Source organism: Geotrypetes seraphini, chromosome 2, assembly GCF_902459505.1.
Source record: "Geotrypetes seraphini chromosome 2, aGeoSer1.1, whole genome shotgun sequence".
NCBI classification, from domain to species: Eukaryota; Metazoa; Chordata; class Amphibia; order Gymnophiona; family Dermophiidae; genus Geotrypetes; species Geotrypetes seraphini.
The window spans coordinates 7,789,314-7,809,772 of record NC_047085.1 but is presented as its reverse complement, the minus strand read 5'-3'; the positions used below and the strand labels follow the sequence as shown (position 1 = coordinate 7,809,772).

Genomic DNA, 20,459 nt, shown 5'->3' with positions numbered 1-20,459 from the left:
CGCCACATTCTCCAGCAATGAATTCCAGAGTTTAATTACACGTTGAGTGAAGAAATAATGTTTCCAGTTTACACACTCAAGGAGCAATGAGAATCAAATTCATAGCAGTATACATACTGCCCCTCCCCATCGGGGACATCTGAGTTGATGCCTGTTTTGCATGATTAACACTCTGGTCAGGCCTAGGATGAGGGCTTCAATACACCAGGGATCTCTGGTTCCCCAAAGAGGCTACTCTACCATAGCAACCAGCTCTTCTTTATCCACATGTTTATTCATGCCTTCATAAAAACATAAGAGCTGGCATACTGGTACAGACTGAAGATCCATCCTGTTTCCAACAATGGCCAACCCAGGTCACATACCTGGCAACATTCCAAAGAGTAAAACGGATTTCATAATGCGTATCATAGGAGAAAGCAGTGGATTTTCCCAAGTGCTGAAAAACCTGTCTAATGAAATAAAAAGAGAAAGAGGTGTGACTTGTTAAAAAAAACAAAAACACAGAAAACCTGGCAAGTCAGAGGACACCATGAATATGATGAAGAAAATAAACTCAGATGCAAGCTGTGGAGAGAAGTGAAATATACATCTAGTCTGCTTTAAAGAAAAAACAAGATACTGGTTTGAGAAAGAATACCGAGGAGAGCAAAGCACAGTGGGCTTTATTGGGTGACATCCTGCTTGTCCTCGGAGAATTTCATTGAAACTGAGATCTACTGCAGGTGGTTGATTGGGTGTTCTCCTTGTTCAGATCATTACCTTTTTTTTACACCAGATCTTGCATTCTATATGGATGTGACCTACTTGGGATTTCAGGATTTCCTCAATAAATATGCATGCAAATAGATCTCTTGTATATTCATTGGGGAAATCCAGAAACCCGCTGGATTGCAGCCCTCAATGACTGAGCTTTCCCACCCCTAAAGTAGGGGATACGCCATGAAAACATTTTTCGCTCAATGCTTAATTAAGCTCTGTACTATGTTCCTGGAGGATCTGGTAAAACCGATTAGCATAGCTGGGTATTAAAAAGGGTTGGTGCACTTCTAACGATATACTTCTTCCCCTATAATATATAATGGCACAATCCTAGTGATGTACCCTCTCTTTCTGAAATATAATAGACAGTCTTAGCAAACAGTTTCCGGGGTTCATATGGTTCTTATCATCTTAAAATGTCATTGTTTTATAATAATAATCTATATATATAAAATCGGAGGTATGTATGTGTGTATGTGCTGCGATCACGCAAAACCGGCTTGACCGATTTGAACGAAACTTGGTATGCAGATCCCTCACTACCTGGGGTGATATGTTCTGGGGGTCTCGCGGCCCACCTGCACACGTGGGCGGAGCTACAAACAGAAAATCAGATTTCACCCATTCATGTCAATGGAAAAAATGTAAAAAGCTGCCATTCTCACAGTAATTCAAAAACGGCTTGACCAATTTGAAGGAAACTTGGTATGCTGATCCCTCACTACCTGGGGTGATATGTTCTGGGGGTCTCTTCACCCAAGAATTTATATGTTCTTGCTCCAGGAGGTGAAACTAAAAATGTTGTTTATAATCACGTTTTGCGTTAGTTGTATTGTATTCATTTTGTCAAATATTTCACATTATAATTTGAATATTGTACTTTTTATTAAGATGTAAAAAAATAATTTCATTCACCACTATAAAGTATCTTTATTTGAATCCATTTACAGTGTTATTGCTATAATTAAATACCCGTGCAACGCCGGGGCATCAGCTAGTATTCTATAAAGAACATAAGACTTATTGGGTTAGACCAAAGGTTCATCAAGCCCAGTAGCCCATTCTCACGGTGGCCAATCCAGGTCCCTATTACCTGGCCAAAACCCAAGGAGTAACAACATTCCATGCTACCGATCCAGGACAAGCAGTGGCTTCCCCCATGGCTTTCTCAATAACAGACTTTGGACTTTTCCTCCAGGAACTTGTCCAAACCTTTCTTAAAACCAACTACACTATTCGCTCTTAACTCATCCTCTGGTAACGTGTTCAAGAGCTTAACTATTCTCTGAGTGAAAAACTATTTCTTCCTATTGGTTTTAAAAGTATTTCCCTGTAACTTCATCGAATGCCCTCTAGTCTTTGTAATTTTTGACGGAGTGAAAGATCGATCCACTTGTACCCGTTCTGCTCCATTTAGGATTTTGTAGACTTCAATCCTATCTCCCCTCAGCCGTCTCTTTCCCCAAAGTATTATGTTTGGCATCTGCCCTGCTGGTCCTTTAGGGCCCAGAACAGAAATGTCCGGGGAAAGGGGAGGAGCAGAATTCATAGAGGATAGAAGAAGGAAAGAAAATGGCATGGGCCTAGGAAAAGAGAGCGCTTAAGTGGCTGAGTGGATTATGTCATGCCCATGTACTGTTGTTGTAAGTCGCTGTAATGCTTGCTTTTACTATTCATAGTCTCGCGGTTCCTACATTCTCTACTCCAACACATATCCTTCTCCCCACAGCTGACAGCTCACAGGACATTGCTTCAGAGCTGGTGCAGTATGGGTTTATTCACAAGGTGAGTTGCTTTTCTGCTGACCATAGCACCCAAAAGTAATCTCCAGGGTTTTCTTAGCTGTGGGAGTGCCGTAGACCATAGAAACATGATAAGTTAAGAAGGAAACAGGATTCAGAGTGTGGGAATAACAACAGAGACCAGCCTCCCACATAAGACTCTCTACTAAGTTGATTGGCATTCAGTTAAACCACAGTACAGCTTTCCCCCGGTCATTCACGGTATTTTCCGACCGAGAACCGCTGACCAGGAGAGGACAGCTGGAGAGGGCATCCGGAGTGCCAGCGAGTGAAGGAAATCACTCGCTGTATGCTCCGACCGCCTCTTCCTGTACTAAAGTCGGGCCTTACCAATCAGGAGCTGCTTTGACACGCAGCCAGCGCTCCGGCTGCTCTCTCCTGCCCTCTCCAGCCTCCTCCACAAAAAACGTATTTGCAGTTTTTCAAGATTCACTGGGGTTCCTGGAATGGAATCCCCGTGAATATAGGGGGAGTACTGTATACAGTCATGTGAAGAAATTAGGACACCCCCATGAAATATTTCGTTCTATCTTTATGAAATGTTCACATATTGATGTCAAATCTTTTTTTTTTTTAATCTCTGGAAAAGAAAGTGATGTAATTGCAGGTAAACAACAAACATTTTCCTTGATTTACTCATGAAACAAAAGATATCCATAAAAATGTGTATTCTGAGGAATAAATTATTACACTTCCCACATAATCCTCCCACTTAAAGTGGCTCAAATCACACACAGGTGTATCACAGGTGTATTCACGGGAGCCAAAAAAGCCGCTGAGTGCCGAGCAGGCAGCGCCAAAGCGCGCTCCTACTGGTTGCCGCTCAGCGGCAGAAGAAATCAGCTGCCACCGACTGGGAGGAGGTAGGAGGATGGGGCAGAGTGCACTGCAGAGCCTGGGAGAGAGGGGGGCTGGGTGCAGAGTCTGACAGGGGTTGGGAGGGAAGGGAGCTGGGTGCAGAGACTGACGAGGGAGAGAGGGAGGGAAGGGACCTGGTTACAGTCTGACAGGGGAGAGAGGGAAGGAAGGGAGGTGGGTGAAGAGTCTGACAGGGGAGGGAGGGAAGGAAGGGGGCTGGGGGAACAGCCTGACAGGGGTTTGTAGGGAAGGGGGCTGGGTACAGAGTCTGACAGACTAGAACTAGACGTCATGACATCTTTTCAGTCATGGCACCTCTTACCTGGAATACTCTTCCTTTATATATTACAGAAATAAAGGATCTTAATTTATTTAAAACTAGTTTAAAAACATTTCTTTTCAAAATCTCATTTAATCTCTAAAAATATACATTTTCTTACTCTTTTTCTAATCTCTAAGATTTAAAATAGAGTACTTCTCTAATAACTATACCCCAATCCAAGTGTTTTACCCTCCCTACTACAACCTCTTTTTCTCCCCTACGGGAAACAACAATTTGTAACTTTAACCTCCATTTGTTTTTCCTAATGTATCTTAGTTTGTCTGTATTGTCAGTCTATCGCAGCCCCTATTTTTAATGTAGTATAATATATCCTAATGTTATATGTTAAATCATTTTTAGTGTAATTCGCTTAGATTAAAATAAGCGAAACATCAAATTTAAATAAACTTGAAACTTGACAGGGGTTGGGAGGGAAGGGAGCTGGGTGCAAAGTCTGACGAGGGAGAGAGGGAGGGAAGGAATGGGGCTGGGTGAAGAGCTTGACAAGGGAGGGGGCTGGGTACAGAGCCTGAAAGGGAGAGGCTGAGTGCAGGGGGTAAAGAGTTGGGAAGACAGGGAGGATGGGAGAGGGATGGGAAGGACAAATTCATGGGCTGGGGGGGTTATTAAAGGAGGAAAAGAGAGATGCTGCACAGGTGGTGGGAAGGGAGAGAAATAAATGCTGCCGGTTGAGGCATTCAGATTTGAACTTTCCAGGAAACCTCCTCTTGTAGGTGTGGGCCTGATTTTCAAACAGGCAGGAGGTGCTTTCATCACTGAAAAGCACCTTTTCAGATATTTCACATGTCCAGCTTGAGTGCTTCCACCTTTGGACATCAGTCATCAGTGGCTTATTGCATGGTTTGCAGCCCCACAGACCGCAGATGAACTGTTAATGCAGGGGTATGGAACTCCGGTCCTCAAGAGCCGTATTCCAGTCGTGTTTTCAGGATTCCTTCAATGAATATGCATGAGATCTATTTGCATGCTCTGCTTTCAATGCATATTGATTGGGGAAATCCTGAAAACCCGACTGGAATATGGCTCTCGACGACCAGAGTTTCCTACCCCTGTGTTAATGAGTTGATACTGACGTGACACTCGTCTGACCACTCACACAGTAGCTGAGGTCAACTTGCAATTGGTCAATGAAATGTGAAGTGCACAGTTCTTTTTTTCTACAATCTTTCCTACTGCGCTGACTACAGCCAACTTTGCTGATTATCTCACTCATTGACACAAGAACACACTCTTCCATCAGGTTCTGAGTCATGTTCATGGTGGATGCAGAAAGTGTTTGAAACCCAAAAAGCCTGTACGTTTTATAGCTTTCGGGTTACCTAGACATCTGGACTGTGATTGGCTGATGAAAGCAGCCTCCTGACTGGTCAGAAATAACATGTGCTGATTGGACCGTCTCAATCCAGTTTTGAAACATGATCTGTAAAAGTTATTATGTGCCTCCTTTTTTGGAGCACACATATTGTTGGTATTACATTGTATTTTTATATCTAAAACCAATAAAACTATTTGAACAGTAAAGTTATAGTAGCTGTGTTCCAGTATCAACTAGATTATAAAATTAGAAACAAGTGACCTTAAAAAGTTGATTCTAATAGCCAAATGTATCCCTTATAACAGGGGTGTCCAATGTCGGTCCTTGAGGGCCGCGGTCCAGTCGGATTTTCAGGATTTCCCCAATGAATATACATAAGGTCTATTTGCATGCACTGCTTTCATTGTATGCTAATAGATCTCATGTATATTCATTGGGGAAATCCTGAAAACCCGATTGGATTGTGGCCCTCGAGGACCGACATTGGACACCCCTGCCTTATAATGTTACCACATTATAAGGCAGGGGTGTCCAATGTCGGTCCTCGAGGGCCACAATCCAATCGGCACAGACATTTCTATTGGGTCATAAGTCACAGATGATTCCAGACCTTTGCACACCACAGTATAAGTGTGGTGGTCAGGTTCTGGCCCAAGGGCCACAGGATAGACACACTTGCGCTATACAAAACAATTAAAAAAAAACTGCCTCCATGAATATGGGGGCAATACAGACAGAATTTCTGGTGGATATATGGACAGTTAACATGTCTATTTTTCCCTCTCTCCACTAGGATGATTTTCATAAGCTGGCCAATTTCCTGGAGGAGATCTTCCATAAACACCGTTTCTCTCTCCTGAGAACCTACTGATCTCCAGGTGGGGTCAAGTCCTCCTACAGAAAAGACATGGCACCACAGTACAAGGCCCGGTGAGAAGAAAGGCAACTGCAAGGTTCAAGACTGGGAACCCGTGCATAGCCAAGGTGTGCCAGACAACCACTGGGCAATCTGCTTAAGAGTCTCATGTGGCTTTAGAAAACATGTATCACAAAAGGAGCTGGAGATCACGAGATCTCTAGGCAGCGATGATTCTGTTGAGTTTCAGAGGATGAAAAACCAATCCAAACCACAGCTAGTTGAAAGGGGTCCAAGAATTTCAACCTGTGACTTATGTCAATCTTTGCCCTAGTGCTGGGACTCATTTTTTCAGTCTCTGCTTAATATTTTCCTGCACTAGAAAAGAGTTAAGTATTCTACAGCCTAGCACAACTTCGCCTATGGACTAGCAAGAGCTTTCCTGCATCCGTGCTACAAGGACAGAATGTGGTATCCATTTCAGGTCAAATCATTAAGTATTATCAATATAAACGTAGAAACATGATGGCAGATAAAGGCCAGTAACCATTATCTCTTCTTCTCTCTTAAGAGATCCCACGAGCCAATCCCAGGCTTTCCTGAATTCAGACACAGTCTCTGTCTCCAGCATCTCTTCCGGGAGACTATTCCACGCATCTACCAGCCTATCTGTAAAAAATAATTTCCTTAGATTACTCCTGAGCCTATCGCCTCTTAACCTTAACCTATGCCCTCTCATCCCAGAACTTCCTTTCAAATGAAAGACTCAACTCATGCGCATTTACGCCACGTAGATATTTAAACATCTCTATTTCCCCTCTCTCGTATTCCTCCAAAGTATACATATTGAGATGTTTAAGTCTGACTCCATATGCCTTATGAAGCAGACTATCAACTATTTTAGTAACCTTCCTCTGGACCGACTCCATCCTGTTTATATCTTTTTGAAGGTGCGATCTCCATAATTGTACAGAATATTCTAAACCCCACCACCACATACACACACCTTTTACAAAGCCATACTGTAACTGCCCCAAAGCCCATAGAGATTTAAAGGGCTTCCTGGCGACACCAGGAAGTTCTTCTTCACCGAAAGGGTGGTCGATCGTTGGAATGAACTTCCACCTCAGGTGATTCAGGCCAGCAGCGTGAAGGATTTTAAAAGCAAATGGGATACACATGTGGGATCTCTAGGGGGGTAAATTCAAGGGGGTAGGGTTGTTGGAGTGGGCAGACTTGATGGGCTGTGGCCCTTTTCTGCCGTCATCTTCTATGTTTCTATGTTTACGCAGCTTTGTAAAAGGAGTCTTCGTAGAAGTCTAGGTCCTTCCTTACTCTTAGACACCTGTGGCACGGTCAGGCACTTGTGTGGAGCGCTCTGCTCCAACCTAGCTTTTACACTGGACCTGGGTCCTTCTGCCTTCAAATGGGGACTGAGATAGCGTGGTGAGAAGCGTGGAGCCACTGGGGCTGCAGTCACTGCGGGCCACATAAAATGGCCAGGCGGGCTGGATTTGGCCCCCGGGCCTTGTGTTTGACGTGTGGTTTAGACAATAAAGTAAATCGCTCTTGTACTTAATCTTATTTCTCTGTAGTTACATTAAAAAAGAATCAATCTTCCTCTGTGTCACAGCCAATTATTTTTTTTGTACTGAATTCATCCTCATTAATAGATGTTTTTAATACTTGCAACTTCAAATCCAAATTTGCTTGCTGCACCCGTGTTATCCTCACGTGTTTTTTCTGTAATTAAGAAGCCCAGTTCCTCAGAAACTCCATATCATTCAAGAATAATCTTGATTCTTTCACTATTCGTAACCCACGTGGAATGTATTCTTTCTTGCAGTACTTGAGAAGTGTGGCACCATGTAAATCAGTTCTTACTAATTTTAAAAAACTATCCCATGTGAAACTCTCACTCACTGCAGCAGTCTCCAATTGAAATGCCAAAGGTCGCTGTAGCAGGTTGGACACAAAATCTGACTCAAAACTAAACCCACTCTGCCACATTTGATTAGCCATAGTACAGTCCTGTTTCAAAAATCTAAGTGAAACATCCAAAACTATCTTTGAGTCTCACAATGCCACTTTTGCACTTTCTTCTATCACTAATATATCTTAAAAAAATGTTTGTCCCCCTGTTTTACCATATCGGCTATATTTTCTTCCATTTATATCTTTGCTTTCCTGACTACTTGTCTAGCTTCTCTTAACTTTTCCAGATATTTTTGCCTGTCTCCTCTTTCTGTGACCTCTTTTCCTTACCTTTTCAGCTACTACTTTTGAGAACCAAAGCAGCCTTCTTTTCCTCTTACTTTTACTTACCTTCCTTACAAAATGGTTTGTTGCCCTTATAATAGCTCTTTTCAGTTTTGCCCACAACTATCTTAGTTCTTCCAGTTATTCCCATCCAATTTCTTGATGCAATTCCCCATAATTTGTTTAAGGTATAGAACGTTTACTTTTGAATGAGCCCTCTTTATACCTGCCTTAATATCAAACCACACCTTGTGGTGATCACTGTATGCCAGACTTGCGCTGGCGAGGAAATGGCATGGCAGAGCGCTGCCTCCAATATAAGGTGATGAAAGAGGAAAATGGCCACCAATGTGTACTGGACACTTGCACTGCTGCGTGGTGGTACAGAGAGTGAGAGAATGTATACAGGAAGCTCATAATTTTGTTGCTTATGCTGTCCCTGGTGGTACGTAAAAATCCAGTCATCTCCTTTACATTAGTCCATATTTAGCAATCATGTGTCCAATAGACTAATGAACACTGTTTTTCACTTTTGCCACTTCTTTTGGGCTTCAGACAGGCCATTATTTGTTCGCTGACATTTTTAGCGATACAAAACACCTTTTTGGCTATGGCTGTGGCCTCTTCATTTGCCCATATGTTTCTATATGTTTTTTGTCAATTTGTTGAGATTTTTTTGTTATATATAAAGTGCTCAATATAAATAGTTATAAAAATTTAACTTATCTTAACAAATTTTCATCTCCTTAATAGGATCGGGTCGGGGTTTCTCACATTGACATGTTTCGCCATAAAGGCTTTCTCAAGCTACAGACCCCTATGGAAATGAAAGAAGACATTTTAGTTCCCATATATCCTATATCGACATTAATATCCCTTTAGGGGATCATACAGTAAGAAACTCTACAACCATATGCTCACCCTTTTTTTAGTTTCAAAAGACCATCCCGATATCCAACATTTATTTGATCTACCAAAGATGGCCGCGGCGTCTTTTTTCTCCATTTAAGTACCACCCCCACTATATGACATCATCTCTCAACTAGCGAATCAAGGAAGACACATTATAGTAAAGTATTCCACTCCACTTCCTGGTTTAAACCTCCTTGTGTCACTGTGTTTAACCTAAAGATCCATTTCTGTTCTAACCAATTTAGCCTACGTTTATAATTTCCACCCTCCCACCCTGTTCTTATATGTGCTATAATACGCCATTTAATATCCGTGCTATCATGCCCAAGGGATTCCCAATGTTCAACTAAGGGAGCCTCCATTACTTTATTAACAATTCTAGATTTGTGTTCATTTAATCTGATGTTCATCTGACGGCTTGTTCTGCCCACATACATCAAGTGGCAGGGGCATAATATTACATAAACCACGTTGTGGGTCTTGCATGTGGTTGTTGTATTGGCTATAATATTGTTTTCCTGCCTGGGGGCTGCCATTCCAGCCCTTCAATTGTATATTTGCACCATTGGCACTTCTGGCACTTCTGATGTCCTAAAGACATTTGCACTTCACTCCCTTCTATATGATATCGGTAGCGTGACAAATGTTCCCCTATATTTTTCCCGCGATGGTAAGTAATCATAGGGAATTCTTCAAAAATGTTAGGAACAGTTTGTAAAATGTGCCAATATTTTCTCATACTGTTGACGATATATTTTGACTCCACATAAAAAGGTAAGACACACACCATTCTGGTATATTTTTCTTCTTCACGTTCATCCTGGATGGTAGATGACGGCTGTAATAATAACTCCCTATTAGCGTATTTAGCTCTAAGAAAGGCTTTTCGGATGGCTCTATTTGGATACCCCCTTGCTTTTATACGATGTTCCAATTGTTTGGATTGAAATATGAAATCCTGCTCCTCGGAGCATATCCTACGTAGCCTAAGGAATTGCCCCACCGGCATATTATATTTCAATTTATATGGGTGGTGACTGGAATTTCAATAACGTGTTTCTAGCAACCGGCTTTCGGAACAGAGTTGTAATGAATCTACCTTGTTCAAACTTTATTGTGAGATCCAGAAAATCAACTTTACCCAAGCTGTACTCTACTGTAAATTTTATATGTTGATTCAAAACATTCAATTCTCGTACAAAAGTTTGTAAAGCTTCTTCAGAGTCTCTCCAGATGATAAATACGTCGTCCAAAAAACGTCTCCACCTCCCCACTTTTTCAAAATTCTGCATAGAGTAAATCATACTTTCCTCCATACTTGCCAAGTATAGGGTGGCCACTGAGGGGGCCAGCGTCGCCCCCATCGCTACACCCTGAATTTGATGGTAGTATCGTCCATTAAACCAAAAATAATTGGCTAATATAACCAATTCTGCTAATTCGAGCAAAAAACTCGACTGAATTCTGGGTTCTCCAATACGTTTCTCCAACATTTCTTTTATGATGTTCAACGCCGCTTGTTGTGGGATCATGGTGTAGAGTGATGTGATATCTAGAGAGGTAAGTATGGGTACATCTGTGGTCTGTTCGAAGTCTTGTAACATAGTGATGAAATGGGAGGAATCCTTAATAAACGAAGTGACTTTTGTAACAAACGGTTGTAGAAAAAAATCAACAAATTGTGATAGCGGTTCCAGGACCGACCCTTTTGTAGACACTATTGGTCTACCCGGGGGGGCCCGTTGGTTTTTGTGTACTTTAGGGACCAAATACAATTTTGGAGTGGTAGGCCACTGCTCCATAAGAAAATTCGCTTCTTTTGTTGTTAACATGCCACTTTTTAAAGCCGGTTCTACTACGGCGCTAATTTTTTCTTGTGAAGATTTTACTGGATCTGTATCTAACACACGATAAGCTGCCGTATTACTCAATTGTCTCTGAGCTTCCACATTGTATTGGTCTCTATTCTGCAGTACCGTTGCCCCTCCTTTGTCTGCTTTCAATATTATAATTTGTTTATTTTCCGTCAGTTCTTTCAACGCTACATGTTGATTTTTATCCATATTTCCCGGGATGAACCGTCCAGCGTTCTCTTTTTCTTGTTTTTCCAGATCCAATAAAACCAATTGTTGATAAGTAAGAACAACATGATGAACATTTCCAGGAGGTATCCAGTTGCTTGGAGGTTTTTTTATTGAAATATCAATGCTGGGAGGATTGTCACTGAAATACATACGTAATTGTAACTTTCGCACAAATTTAAAGAAAGCCACTCTTATGGCAAAGGGGTCGTATAAACTAGTAGGTATGAAATTCAACCCTAATTTAAGAACCTCCTCTTGATGTTTAATCAACCTATATCCTGTTAAATTTATTACTGTTGACTGTTCCGTGTCACCGGACCTGTCGATCCCCTCGGAACTGTATTCCTCCCCCTTTTGCCCCCTCTTGATCGTCCTCTGGGTCCCCCTAAAAAAGGTTTTGGAGCTTCAGCAATTGCTATAGTTTGATCACTTTCATTCCCTCCCTCATTCGAATATTCAGACTCATCCGACGATTTATCGAATGCTACCTTCTTTTGTCTAAGTTGTCGAGTGTCCTTCCTATTCCAAGTATAAACTTTATCGTTCATGTAATCGTACTCATCCCTTCTAAATTTCTTTATTTTTGATTGTTTCAATGAATCTTTAAATGTGGTCAAGGACTGTTGGAAATCTGAAAGATTTTTTTCAAATTCCTCAATAGGAAATTTTATTTTTAGTTCTTGTTCCATATTTTCTAACTTGATTTTCAACTCGTCCTCCACTTTTGTTGTCGTTTCCACAATCAACACCATCAGGTCTCGACTACAACGGTTCAGAATGGCAATCCATTTTTCTAAAAAATTTTTATCATTGGTAAACAATCGCGGTTCCTTTAGCATCCTCAGACCCCGAGGGATCATTGTTTTCTTTAAATACTGTATGAGTGTGCTTCCATGAAGTTCTGCTCTTATTTTCCTTTTCTGGACGTTCTCCCAGTCTTCCCATAATGTGTGCGACCCTAAGTCGCTATTATCATCTAGCAAGGCTGGCCTCAAAAGCAAATTCTGAACATGCTCTTCCGTATAACCCCCAAAATTATTCCCTGGTGGTACAGCATGTGTGAGTGAATGTCTAGCCTGCATATTGTTGCCCATGTTTTCCAAGTGTGAAGAGACAAAGGGTGTCTGTACGTGTAAAGGGGGAGGAAGCTAGTGCTGCTAGTGTTCATGCCATGGGCCAGAGTGCGAGTGTGGAAGATTGTGTAAAGGAAGCCTGCACCAACCACGTTACTACAGTTCTTATTCTACGATGGGCAGATTGTGTGAGAGAAGCTTGCTTTGTTGTCATCTGTTCTGTAGTGAGACTGTGTGTGTGTAAAGGAAGCTTGCACTAATGGTGCCAGAACTATAGCTGTTCTTGGTGAAGCAGTATAGAAACATAGAAGATGACGGCAGAAAAGGGCTACAGCCCATCAAGTCTGCCCACTCTGCTTACCCACCCCCTGTCTATGCCCTAATGACCCAATTTCCTTATCTTGACCCTCTTAGGGATCCCACATGGGTATCCCATTTATTCTTAAAGTCTGGCACGATGTCTGCCTCGATCACCTGCACTGGAAGCTTGTTCCAATGATCAACCACTCTCTCTGTGAAGAAATACTTTCCGGTGTCGCCATGAAATTTTCCGCCCCTGAGTTTGAGCGGGTGCCCTCTTGTGGCCGAGGGTCCCTTGAGAAAGAAAATATCATCTTCCACTTCGACACGTCCCGTGAGGTACTTAAATGTTTCGATCATGTCTCCCCTCTCCCTACTTTCCTCGAGCGTGTAGAGCTGCAATTTGTTCAATCTTTCTTTGTACAAGAGACCCTTGAGACCCTTGTGTGTGAGGGAAGCTTGCAATAATACTGCTCATGTGGTAGAGCTGTGTGTGCACAGTGGCATAACGAGGGTAGGATGTGCCTAGGGCAGTGGTGCCCCCCTGTAACACTCGCACCTCCCTTTCCCTCCAAGTACCTTGTTAAATCTTTGCCAGAATGAGAAACTTCTCCAGCCTGCTGCTCGTGACAGCGTTGGCTTTCCCTCTGACATCACTTCCTGGCCCCGTGACCTGAAAGTGATTTCAGAGGGGAGCCAGGCTGGTGAAGATTTAAAGAGGTACTGGGATGTGGGAAGGGAGAGCATGAGCGTGGCATGGGGGACAGAAGGGTGCTGGCATCCCCCAAAGACAGTGTCCAGGACGGTCTGCCCCACCCCCTGTGTGTGCTGTACTGGTTGTATTGAGCTTTGCATGTGCAGTGGAATCTTGCAGTGGGGCATATGGATGAGGGATGCTATCCGTGCAGTGCCTGTTCTGTGATGGGGTAGTATGTATGCTAGAGGAAAGTGAATTAATGCTGCTGGTCTTGTACCTGTTGTGCAAGAGAGAAGCTTACACTAATGGTGCCAGTAGCACACCTGTTCTATTTGAGAGAAGCGTGCACTAATCTTGCCCCTGTGGACGTTGAGCTGTAGTAGCATTTTATTGTAGGGGAGTGTGTGCGCAGTGGTTAAAGCTACAGCCTGAGCACCCTGGGGTTGTGGGTTCAAATCCACACTTCTCCTTGTGACCCTGGGCAAGTCACTTAATCCCCCCCCCCATTGCCCCAGGTACATTAGATGGATTGTGAGCCCACCAGGACAGATAGGGAAAAATGCTGGAGTACCTGAATAAATTCATGTAAACCGTTCTGAGCTCCTTTGGGGTAACAGTATAGACAACTGAATAAATAAATAAGATGTTGTGGCAGTGGATTTCTTTTTAGAACGTCTTACGGAATCTATGCTATTGCGATGTACCCACAATGAGTGTTTTTAATGGACTGTTTAATTACTTACAATAAAATTCCTTTTATCATATAATCTTTGTCTAAGATCTGTTGTTTGTTCGGATGGGATGAGGTGTGAGTATATGTGGAAGGGAAGCTCACTCCTGGCTGGCTGTGCTGTGCTGTACCTGCTATGTGGTAGGCTCAGCTAGGAATTCATTTGCAAATTGTGTACATAAATGCTTGGGATAAACTCTCTCGAACTCCACCTTTCAATATTTTGAAATCGTTTGTCCTCTATACAGTGCAACCCACCCATAAACAACTGTGCACCCAAATGTGCCAAGCAAAATAATTATAGTACTAGTGGTTAAGCCCGTTACATTAACGGGTGCTAGTAGAGCCTCCTTCCCTCACATGTGCCCTATTTTCAGCCCCAGCTCCAAACCCATTTTTACGCCCCTCCCTCCCACCACGGTCCAACAGCACCTCTTCCCTGCTCCCCCGGTCAGCAACACCTCTTCCCTGCTCCCCCGGTCAGCAGCACCTCTTCCCTGGTCAGCAGCACCTCTTTCCTGCTCCCCCGGTCCCTCTTCCCTGCTTCCCCAGTCAGCAGCACCTCTTCCCTGCTCCCCCGGTCAGCAGCACCTCTTCCCTGCTCCCCCGGTCAGCAGCACCTCTTCCATGCTCCCCTGGTCAGCAGCACCTCTTCCCTGCTCCCCTGGTCCCTCTTCCCTGATCCCCCGCTCAGCAGCACATCTTCCCTGCTCCCCTGGTCTCTCTTCCCTGCTTCCCTGGTCAGCAGCAACTCTTCACAAATCTCTCGCCTGTAACAGCGGCCGCAGCACTCTACATACGCTGCTTCACGGCCTTCAACTGCCCTGATTTGATTTGCCGCATCTCTGATGATGTCATCAGGGACGCGGTGGAGCAATCAGGGCAGTTGAAGGCAGCGAAGCAGCGTGTGTAGTGTGCTGTGGCCGCTGCTAGAGGCGAGAAGTTTGTGGGGACCGCGTGAAGGGGGGCGGCAAGGGAGTAAGGGTATCGGTCAGACTGCGTGAAGGGGTTAGTGTGCGCGGGGGGGGGATGGTGGCGACGACAACACGGAAACCGACTCCTGGGGTCCGCGGGAAGGGAAGGGTGGGGTGGCAAAGGACTTGGGTCCTGGGCGGCGGGGTCAGTTTTTCGGTTCGTCCCAGGGGGGGGGAGGCGGTCTTTGTACCTCAGTCCCGGCTTGTGGAGGCGATCGTCGGGTGGCTGGGAGAAGGCTTGTGGAGGCGATCGTCAACGTGTGAAGAAACTTCCGTATTGTGAGGTGGCTGTGACGTAAAACCCGCGCATGCGCACTCGTGTTTTCGCGACGGATCAGGGAACACGTTTTTTTTAGTGCGCATGCGTGGCCTATCATTTTATTATATTAGATGTTAAAATCTGGATGTCATGTCTTCCAACTTCCTCTGGTCTGCCTGCAATTTTTCATAGTCCGCTTGCATTTTGACAACTCTGCACACTTTAGTCACCTCACTTGTCATTCCAATTTCCAGATCATTTATAAATATGTGAAATAGCACCGGTCCCAGTACAGATCCCTGTGGCACTCTATTCACCCTCCTTCACTGAGAAAAATGGCCATTTAACTCTACCCTGTGTTTTCTAGCCAATAACCAGTTTCTAATCCACAACTGAACTCTGCCTCCTATCCCACGACTTACTTTTTTTTCCAGGAGTCTCTCATTAGGAACTGTGATTGGGCCAAGCGGTCATCATCTGTCACTTCTCGTCATCTTTCTTCACTCACACACTTCTAAAACACGACCAGGCTCTTCCAAACAGTTCCTTGTCACCACTGGGTTCACTCCAAACCCTTTGTGGATTTCTGGGTTCTCGGACAGCTTCTGGTACTATTACCAGTCTCTCCGCTGCACGCCATCAGCCCTGCTGGTCACTCACCTTTGGCCAACGCTCTTTGGTTCTACAGGCAGCTCCCAGTACCATTACCAGTCTCTCCACTGGTTACCACCGGCCCCTCCACCGGTCACTCATCAGTACCCATCTGCCTAGGACCTTAAACTCTTCTAGCTGCTTGTGGGGCCACCGCCTGTCACTCAAATTACTGGCCTTTTGGGTCCCCATGATCCTGGACATTCTTCACCAGTCCCACCGCCAGTCATCAAGCTTGAGTACTGTCACTGCAAGCTCTACCAGGCCCTGCAGCTACTTCACTTCTTCCAGACCCACTACCTGAGAACTCTCCCAGTCATCTTCTCCAAGACATGTGCCCTGAGGACCCTCCTGATCCTTCAGACACTTTCTGTGAGGACTCTCCCAGTTACTCTCCCTGAGGACCTCTTTGTCACTCAGGCCCTTTACCAGTTTTCAAGCTTGAGCCCTCTTTATGTGCCAAGCTCAACTGGACAGACCGGTCTAGCAGGCTTACCAAGGGTTAGGCCAAAGGCACCATTCCTCCCCTCAAGAGTCGTCCTGGACTCCCAAAGAAGCTCTTGTTTTCCCCAGCTCTCTGTGCAGGAGCTGTTCTTTTCAGCAACCTTTTTCCACTCAGGGTGAATGGCTAGCCTTTGCAGCTGCTTGCATGCAAATTAGCTCATTTTCCACTGCTCAGACTGCCCTCAGCTGGCCAACGACAGGATCTTCACCCTCTCACAGGAACTTTGGCGAAAGCTTTCTGAAAATCCTAGATATACGATGTCAACTGGCTCACCTTTATCCACATGTTTATTCACACCTTCAAAGAAATCAAGCAAAATGGTGAGACAAGACCTGCCTTAGCTGAACTCATGCTGACTCTGACCCATTAATCCATGTTTGTCTACATGTTCCATAATTTTATTCTTTATAATAGTTTCCATTACCTTGCCTAGAACTGAAGTCAAGCCTCCTAGTCTTTAATTTCATGCATTACTCCTGGAACCCTTTTAAAAAATCTGTGTTGCATTGGCTACCTTAAAATCATCCATAGTACCTGAAAATCATCCATAGTACCTGAAGATTGAACAACAGGTTACAGATCACTAACAGCAGAACAGAAATTTCATGTCTGAGTTCTTTCAGCACCCTGGGGTGTATATCATCCAGTCTAAGTGATGTGTCACTTTTTAAAACTTGTCAATTTGTCTTCCAGGTTCACTGAGATTTCTTTTAGATTCTCCACATCATCACCCTTGAAAACCATTTCTGGTTCTGATAGATCATTCACATCTCCTTCTGTCACACCAAAACAAAAAATTCATCCTGTCTCTTCACTATGGCCTTGTCTTCCCCTCAGTGCTCCTTGATGATCTAACTCAGCAGTCTCAAACTCGTGGCCCTCCAGGTGCTATTTTGCGGTCCACGGTCTGGATGCAATGATCAACTGCTCCCTTACTGCAGTCAATTGTTCCGGTCAAAGCTGCAGCCGGCAGCGGCTCCTTGCGCCATCCACACCAGCATTTCTCTTCCCTCTCCCCTTCCTTGTGGAGCAGCAGCATGTCTGGCCGGCTCCCTTGCTGCAGTCGATCGTTCCGTTCAAAGCCGCGGGTGGCGGCTCCTCGCACTATCCACACCTGCATTGGAAGTTCTCTGGCGTCACGAAATCAGAGAAAGCTTCTGACTGTGTGCAATTTTGGAGGCCGCATTATCGCAAGGATGTGCTGAGGATGGAGTCGGTCCAGAGAATGGCCACTCGGATGGTCTCGGGACTCAAGGATCTCCCGTACGAGGAACGGCTGGAAAAATTGCAGCTATACTCACTCGAGGAGCGCAGAGAGAGGGGAGACATGATCGAGACGTTCAAATATCTCACAGGCAGAGTCAAGACAGAGGAAGATATCTTCTTTTTCAGGGGTCCCACGGCAACAAGAGGTCATCCGTGGAAAATCAGAGGCGGGAAACTGCGAGGTGACACCAGGAAGTTCTTTTTTACTGAAAGGGTGGTTGATCGCTGGAATAGTCTTCCACTTCAGGTGATTGAGGCCAGCTGCGTGCCTGATTTTAAGGCCAAATGGGATCGACACGTGGGATCTATTCACAAGGTAAAGGTAGGGGAGGGTCATTAGGGTGGGCAGACTGGATGGGCCGTGGCCCTTATCTGCCGTCAATTTCTATGTTTCTATGTTTCTAGGCGCGGATCAAGCGAGGAGCCGCCATCCGTGGCTTTGAATGGAACGATCGACTGAGCAAGGGAGCCAGCCAGACATGCTGCTGCTCCACAAGGAAGGGGAGGAGAAAGAGAAATGCTTTTGCTGCACAGGAAAGGGGGGAAGGGAAATGCTGCTGCTGCTGCTGCTGCACAGGGAAAGGGAGGGGGAGGGAAGGGGGAAGAGAAATGCTTCTGCTGCACAGGAAAAGAGGAAGGGAAATGCTGCTGCACCCAATTGGGGAAAGAGATGGAAGGAAGGAGAAGGAAGAGGAGAGGAACAAGAGATGCCAAGTCAATGGGAAGGAGGGAAAGGAAAGGAGATACCAGACCATGGAGGGGGAGGGAGAGATGCCAGGGCATGGGGGGAGGGAAGGAGACAGATGCCAGACAAGGGTAAAGGAAGGAAAGAGATGTCAGACCATGGAAATAGGGACGGAAGAAGAGATAGGAAGGGAAGACATGGAAACGTAGATTTTGAAAAGAAAGCAGAAAAATTGAATATTAAGTTAATGCCAAAGATGGATGCAAGGCAGAAAGTGAAGACGGAAAGAAAAACAGTCAAAGGACAAGAAGGCCCTGGAAACATAGTTAAAAGCACAGAAAAATAAAGTCACCAACCAACAAAGATAGGGAAAATTATTTTATTTTCAATATAGTGATTGAAATGTGTCAGTTTTGAGAAAGGAAAGATATAAATCTTTAAATGTGAGGGCTGCAGAAAAAATAGTTAATGTCTTATTAAAGAAATGACAATTTTGCATAAAGTAAAACTCTTTATAGTTTATAAATCTTTCCTTTAACTGTTAAAGGAAAGTTTTATAAACTATAAAGAGTTTTACCTCATGCAAAATTGTCATTTCTTTAATAAGACATTAACTATTTTTTTCTGAAGCCCTCCAAATACCTACAAATCTAAAATGTGGCCCCACAAAGGGTTTGAGTTTGAGACCACTGATCTAACTGTACCACAGATTCCTTCACAGAGGTACTTGAAAAAGTTGTTACTATGAGGTTTTGCCTCTGTGGTAAGTTTCTCTTCAATTTTTCTATTAGCCTTCTTTATCAATGCATTGCATTTAACTTGTCAGTGCTTATGTTACTTATTTTTTCATTCAGATTCTTTTTCCATTCTTTGAAGAATGCTCTTTTGGCTTTAACAGCCTTTCACTTCACCTTTTAACCATGCTGGCTGTTATGTGCTCTTCTTTTTACCTTTGTTATGTGGAATACATCTGGTCTGGGCTTCCCATTTGGTATTTTTAAACAACATCCATGCCCAATTTAAAGTCCTAACCTTTGCAGTAAATCATTTTAGCATCTTCTTAACAATTTTCCTTCTTTTATCATATTTGTCCTGTTACAGTAGATTTCCTTTGTGACTGAATATGTATACCCTAGAGGAAAGGAGAGACAGGGGAGATATGATTCAGACGTTTAAATACTTAAAGGGTATTAACGTAGAACAAAATCTTTTCCAGAGATAGGAAAATGGTAAAACCAGAGGACATAATTTGAGGTTGAGGGGTGGTAGATTCAGGGGCAATGTTAGGAAATTCTACTTTACGGAGAGGGTGGTGGATGCCTGGAATGCGCTCCCGAGAGAGGTGGTGGAGAGTAAAACTGTGACTGAGTTCAAAGAAGCGTGGGATGAACACAGAAGATTTAGAATCAGAAAATAATATTAAATATTGAACTAAGGCCAGTACTGGGCAGATTTTCACGGTCTGTGTCTGTATATGGCCGTTTGGTGGAGGATGGGCTGGAGAGGGCTTCAATGGCTGGGAGGGTGTAGATGGGCTGGAGTAAGTCTTAACAGAGATTTCAGCTGTTGGAACCCAAGCACAGTACCGGGTAAAGCTTTGGATTCTCGCCCAGAAATAGCTAAGAAGAAAAATAAAATAATAATTTAAATTGAATCAGGTTGGGCAGACTGGATGGACCATTCGGGTCTTTATCTGCCGTCATCTACTATGTTACTATGTTCATTCCAGATATTAGCTCAATTTGATCATGTTATGATCACCATTTCCCAGCAGACCCAACAGCTTTACCTCTTGTACTATGCCTTACATTCCACTAAGGACTAGATCTAAAATAGCTCCCCCTCTTGTCGGTTCCTGGACCAGTTTGCTCCAAGAAGCAGTCATTTATAAATCTAGGAATTTTACCTCCCTAGTATTCCCTGATGTAACATTTATCCAGTCAATACCGGGGTAGTTGAAATCACAAAAAACTAAATAATATATCCAGTGTCTGATCAATCACAATAAGATCTGCTAAACATATTACTAGGAACATTAACAAATCCAAGTGGAGAAAAAGACCTCAGAAAAAAAAAAAAAAAAAAGATAATGTAAACAGAACCCCACATTGTTTGTCAATCACAGATT

At 43.8% G+C, this 20,459-nt stretch overlaps 1 protein-coding gene across 2 annotated transcripts in view; it reads left to right on the top strand.

Moving 5' to 3' along the window:
• NRBP2 (nuclear receptor binding protein 2) overlaps positions 1-6,571 on the top strand; it is a 127,730-nt gene extending 121,159 nt beyond the window's left edge. For both annotated transcript variants that reach the window (XM_033933298.1, XM_033933299.1), the window contains exons 17-18: positions 2,492-2,547; positions 5,874-6,571. In XM_033933298.1, coding sequence (XP_033789189.1) covers positions 2,492-2,547; positions 5,874-5,951 — 134 coding nt within the window. In that variant the 3' untranslated portion in view covers positions 5,952-6,571. The remainder of the gene's footprint in view (positions 1-2,491; positions 2,548-5,873) is intronic.
• The last annotated feature ends 13,888 nt before the right edge of the window (positions 6,572-20,459 follow it).